Source organism: Hesperophylax consimilis, chromosome 25 (genome assembly GCF_061612785.1).
Source record: "Hesperophylax consimilis isolate HC1 chromosome 25, BYU_Hcon_1.0, whole genome shotgun sequence".
In the NCBI taxonomy this organism is placed as follows: domain Eukaryota; kingdom Metazoa; phylum Arthropoda; class Insecta; order Trichoptera; family Limnephilidae; genus Hesperophylax; species Hesperophylax consimilis.
Window position 1 is genome coordinate 26,748,185 of NC_142860.1, and position 5,996 is coordinate 26,754,180.

At 34.7% G+C, this 5,996-nt stretch overlaps 1 protein-coding gene across 1 annotated transcript; it reads right to left on the reverse strand.

Annotated features, from left to right (window-relative positions):
• Positions 1-376: 376 nt before the first annotated feature.
• On the reverse strand, positions 377-5,487 carry LOC149411749 (uncharacterized). The gene is made up of 2 exons (XM_089646742.1): positions 5,306-5,487; positions 377-3,683 (listed from the first exon to the last, which is right to left on the reverse strand). The coding sequence occupies exons 1-2, from the start codon at positions 5,346-5,348 to the stop codon at positions 2,446-2,448; spliced, it is 1,281 nt and encodes a 426-aa protein (XP_089502868.1). The 5' UTR covers positions 5,349-5,487; the 3' UTR covers positions 377-2,445.
• Between the last annotated feature and the right edge of the window lie 509 nt (positions 5,488-5,996).

Consider the following 5,996-nt stretch of genomic DNA (forward strand, 5'->3'; position numbering starts at 1 on the left):
ATATTTGCCCTGAGGGAGAAACACACTATGCCGAATCTGGTGGTACATTCACAAAATGTTCTTTTTAAATTAATAGTTTATTATGTTATTTTACAATCAGATTATCAACACATGTTTACTACATTATGCTATAGTGAATTGGCAATTTGTAGAAACATTAATGTTCAATATTATTCTCTCAATAAATAATCATGTGTTGTTTTCATTATTTTGTAAAATTATGAACCTCAACACAGGCTTGGGTTAAAGATTCTAACGTAAAAAAGATACAATGTAAAGAAAAAATAAACAATACAAATGTGTTTCAATGAAAATTTTCTTTTCAAAGAAATTAACATTGTCAGGTTGTGGATAGCCTATTTCCAAATGAAAATGTAGTTTATTCAATGATGGGAGATTTAGATAATTTACATAAAATGTAGTTTATTCAATGATGGGAGATTTAGATAATTTACATAAAATGTGGCTTATTCAATGATGGGAGATTTAGATAATTTACATAAAATGTGGCTTATTCAATGATGGGAGATTTAGATAATTTACATAAAATGTAGTTTATTCAATGATGGGAGATTTAGATAATTTACATAAAATGTGGCTTATTCAATGATGGGAGATTTAGATAATTTACATAAAATGTGGCTTATTCAATGATGGGAGATTTAGATAATTTACATAAAATGTGGCTTATTCACAGACATAGGAATTAATAGACGAGAAGATAAAGGCGAGGGGTAAAATCAACTGTTGAAGAACGAAGGGAGTGAAGATGACTGTGATTCGTCAATAAATCAATCTGACAGTAAATAGGCATCTCGCATTATAATATCACCATTTACTTCTTAAAAGTAAAATCTGCTTTGAATGAATAGACATTTTTACATGGGAGCGCAAATTACTCGCCACGTTATGAACAAATTTGCGAAGTCCAAATTCGGCAAAGTAAGGCAGCTTCTATATTCAGAGTCATAGTTAGTTCAGAGTATTTAGTTAAGACACTTTTATAAATGTTCATAATTTACTTCCCAGCAACCAACCAGCTTTGTGTTTCGCGTCCAGACGTTTCTCGATGTGATAGTAACAACTGATTCATATTATACGATGTGAATATGCTTAAAATAAAATAAAATAATGCTTATATATGGAATGTAATACGACAATTGGGTTTATTCTCTTTTTTCGCATCTATTTTTACCAGTTTTCATAGTACAAGTAAACATTTTGCCGTGTTATTTCGTAAAATGAACCGATGATGCCTGGACCATAGTTCGCACAAGAATGATGACGTCACGTTTTCAAATATCACTTGAGGCCGTACGCGAGCCCAGCCGGCTCAATGGAACCGGTATGGGGAGTGGGGATAATACGCTTTTAATCACTTAGGGCAGGTCTACTAATATTCATATGTCTATGGGCTTATTCAATGATGGGAGATTTAGATAATTTACATAAAATGTAGTTTATTCAATGATGGGAGATTTAGATAATTTACATAAAATGTGGCTTATTCAATGATGGGAGATTTAGATAATTTACATAAAATGTGGCTTATTCAATGATGGGAGATTTAGATAATTTACATAAAATGTGGCTTATTCAATGATGGGAGATTTAGATAATTTACATAAAATTAGCTCCACACGGAAGATCCTGAGGAAAAAACATTCCCTCAGGGCCTATGTCATCTTTGGAGATGCTGAGTGGAGGGTCTTTTTAGGGAAAGGTTCTGGAAAGGAGAAAGGTATGAGGGGTGGATCAATGTGTCCAGATGTGACAGACGTATGAATCTATTTATCCCTCTGCGGTGCAAGGCGATGTGCCGGGGTCCAGCTGGAAGGTCAAAAAGTGTCCCTCAATCAGTCTCACCACACAGTAGGCGGGCTAAGGCGTCCGCCGCCAAGTCCTAGACAAGTCTTACCGCGCGAACCCGGGCACCCCTACCAAGTGACCGAAGTAGCAAACCCCTCGGGGCGGCCAATGGCAGAAGTGTTGGTTATCCAATAAATAGTTCCCGGGGCGGCGAACTCCGTGGTCGAGGTCGGTAATTCTATCGACTAGCAAGCTGGAGGACGCGGGTTCAAATCCCAGCGTGCGCAAGTAAATTTAATTTGATTAATTTGTGTTACTTCACAGATTACTCATTTGATGATGATTTCAGATTTTCACAGCTAAAAGTATTTTAGTGTATTATGCTGTATTGCGCTACCTCATTCTTTAGCCGACGGTTCGGACAGCATTACAGTGTCCGTAATCAGGGCAGATGTGTGTAGTCTAACTGGCTCCAGACGATTGGGATCCTCCTAAACTGAACGGATCTATTCCCATCGGCGCTCTATCATTGTTTCATGAAATAGTATAATGATACCATGTGCAGTTTGGTAAATGTTACAGACCACTGTCTGTATGTATTTCCAATCATCCATTTATTCTAGATATCGGTGGTGGTTACTTTAGACAGGCATGTTCCCACCTTTGTACGGATAAATCTTTGGCCTCAAACGGCTTTTTGCACTTGGGACAGAACCAGTCGGGTTCAGCGCCATGTTGGTTGATCACGTGCTGGGACATCTCATACATGGCTAAGAATCCTTTGAATTGCACGTCGCACATCACGCACGAAAACAACAACCAATCGCACTTCTTCAAGAACTTATCCTCCAACGGAAACATGTACAATTTGTTTCTGTCTACGAAATACTTCACATTGAACTTTTTCACTGCAAACTTTACTGTCGGGTTTATTATTTCTTGAAGTCTCATGGCTTGCATAGCTTCGACTTTAATTTGATTTACATGACTCAAAAGACAGTTTGTTTCACTTCTTCTTTGCCCCATATATCTTACGTAGGATTGATTTGCTAGAGGACTGTAATATTCTGTATCTATATCTATGGTGTCCGTACAGAGTGAAAAATCTGTTTTGAATTCGTTAAAGATAGTCATTATATCATTTTTTTTACTCCCATAGATTTCATTTGAGTTTTTTATCGTGTTCATTAGTTGTGAGATGTATTCCATGAAAAAATTAGAAAGCAATGTGTTTTTGGAACCAGCCGGTGGTTTCTTGTATTTTAATTTCTGTTTGCGTTTTTTTACAATTGGCCGGTAGTTGTGGGTAAAGTGTATTAGTTTGTATTGAGATAGGGGAATGTTTTGTCGGAACATTTCAAAGTTGGGGAACACAATGTGAACAGCGATGTGCGGACAATGGAGTACTTCTAGAATGCTGAGATTCGGTGTTTCTGCGTTTGGGATATCATTTGTATAAGTCATGCATATCAACGATTGTCCCGGATGGTTCTGATCAGTGTAGAACATACTTTTAAGTTTTTGATACGGGCAGTAGACTTCCAATACATAGTCACTATCCAGTTTTGTTAAGTCATCGATGGCCCCCTGCTTGATAGAGAGTAAGTAATCTATGTTAGATTTTAAGAATTCTTTTAAGTCTGCGTAGATTTCCTGCTGCGGTTTGCCTTCAATTCGGAAACCATCATATTTGAGGATGAGCTTCTTGATGCAGGTTGTGATGATAAGGTGGTCGGAAGCGCAAAGGAAGTCGTTGTTTTCAGGATATATATCCCGAAAGACCGACAGAAGTTGCGATGAATCCCAGCAGATGACCATCATCTTGGGGTCTGCGCCTTGCACTGACGAAAACACCAACTTGTGTAGCAACTTTTCTGTAACATAAAACATTTTGTATTAATATACATTTCTCTCTCACTAAACTGCTACCCCAAAAACTAGCGGATCATAGTGCATAAAATACTTAAAATACACAAAAAATTAAAACAGGTATTTCGTAAAAACAAAAAACACCGGCTTTCGTTTGAAAAAATTTAGATTTTTCGGTAAAGTTTAGGTGTCATGTTTATGCTTGGGAGAAGACTTATTCAAACCAAAAACGTGGCAGAACAAAACGAACAGAAACACATGCGATAGTTGCTAGAATACACAAGAGTACTAACCAACAACAATAATGAAAGCTCGGCGTTCGAGCACGCGGAGGATGGCTGAATTTGACCGGCGAATTATAGAGCTTGATTTTGTGCTTTCAACTAGTAAAAATAACGGCAGATTATAGCAGTTGGCAGATTATAGCAGTTGGCAGATTATAGCAGTTGGCAGATTATAGCAGTTGGCAGATTATAGCAGTTGGCGGATAATTGGGCGGTGGATGACCGAGAGAGTACTGAACTATTAAAGTTTACGGTAATGCGATATGCCTAAATACAAACACAATAATTTGGTAATAAGATAGCTGTAGCGTACTGCCATTAACATGATTTTAGGCAGACGGGGCAGCCAGCATGCACTCAATTGGAATATCATCAATTATTCTGTTAATCCATCTATATTTAAAACAATGCCTTACAAGGGAGTCATTTTTTAGGAAAAATATTATTGGTTTGTAAAACTACATTTTAAGTGGAAAGAACGCAACACATAACATATATTGATACATTCACATTATTAATTGACTGTACAAATTCAAGATTCAAGACACGAAAAATAATTTCTAAATGGACAGTTTCGTTAAAAAAATTAAATTTCGCAATCAGCTTCGAAATATGTAACTATATTTAATAAATACATTTAAACAAAAGAATGCTTGTCTAATAATATGCATAAAAAATTAAAAATAGCACTTGGCGCTCAACTTAATTACAACAAAAAATAACTATTTATGTCAGGGGAAATGGTAAAAAGTTGCATTAAAGTTCCATTTCTCTCAATCACAGTTAAATTTAAAGGTTAGGAAATACGCTTAAATTATTAAAATAACCAAAACTAACACCCTAAAATCCTATTTTGTGCATATTTACTTAAACCCCCGAGAAGCGGAATTTGACAACTTTACCCAATATCCAATTAGATATATCTATGTATGATTTATACATAAAACGGATGAGGTTAGGTATAAAAATTTTGTTTTCGCAAAATATCTTTGATTTTGAAGAAGGGTGGTGTCTTTATAATATTTTGTGGCAAATGTAAAAATATTTAACATTTAAAAAAACAACACTACATTTCACCATATATAATGGAGACATCTATTTTTGGGGGTTTGTAAACATGCACAAAGTGGGTTTTTAGGGTCTCCCACGACATAAATAGTTGATTCTTGTAGTAATTATGTTGAAGCCGTGCTATTTGTATTTCTTTGCGTATTAAGCGTGCAGCGGAATTCGACAAGTTTATCCAAAAAAGAATACCATCGTCTTATGAATATTAATCCAAGAAATGATTACATTTTAGGTTACATAAATTAAAGGGAAAACAAACTAAAAGTTGACTTTACCTGCATCTGCGTTTTTCTCAATAAATTTTGCATTTTCTGTCATTTTGGCAACACTATTATTGCAGTAAGCTATTTAAAGCACAAAAAATAATGTTCATTGTTGATATAATAACGTAAATAAGATTTTCAATGTAAAACAAAATAACACAAGAGATAAATTGTTAACTGACAGTAAATTATCATTGGCGGAGACATTTTTGATTTTGAATTCACAAATTTAGGGATGCCACTTGTTAAAATATTTTTTCACCTAAATGAGAAGAAAATTTTCCCGATATCTCAAAAAAAAGTTAGGAAAAAATGTACGAAAAAACGGTTTTCAACGGTTTGACAAGGAGAAATTCGAGAAATAAAATATTAATTTAAACAAGAAAAAAATAACACACATTAGCACAAAGTTATTAAAAAAAATAGTAAGAAACAAAACAAATAAACCTGTTAAACAGTGATCGCGTTAAAATGTGTTTTGCTAAAATCAATACAGATTTATATTTAGATATTAAAATATTTTTTTTCATTTTTCATTATTAGATCATCGCATTTCCTCTTTTACCTTTAGTAAGTTCGAATTTGAATAAATCACTTCCTCAAAGATTGATGTCTATTAAACATTAAATGTAAGCCTTGGAAATATTTTTGTTATTTGTTTTTGGGGTATTATGCCGTGTTGCGCTAACTCCTTCTTTAGCCA

Coding starts and splice junctions, on each gene's coding strand:
- LOC149411749 (XM_089646742.1), bottom strand. CDS start 5,348: ATGACAGAAAATGCAAAATTTATTGAGAAAAACGCAGATGCAG. Junction 3,684..5,305: donor TGAGAAAAACGCAGATGCAG/GTAAAGTCAACT, acceptor TTTATGTTACAG/AAAAGTTGCTACACAAGTTG.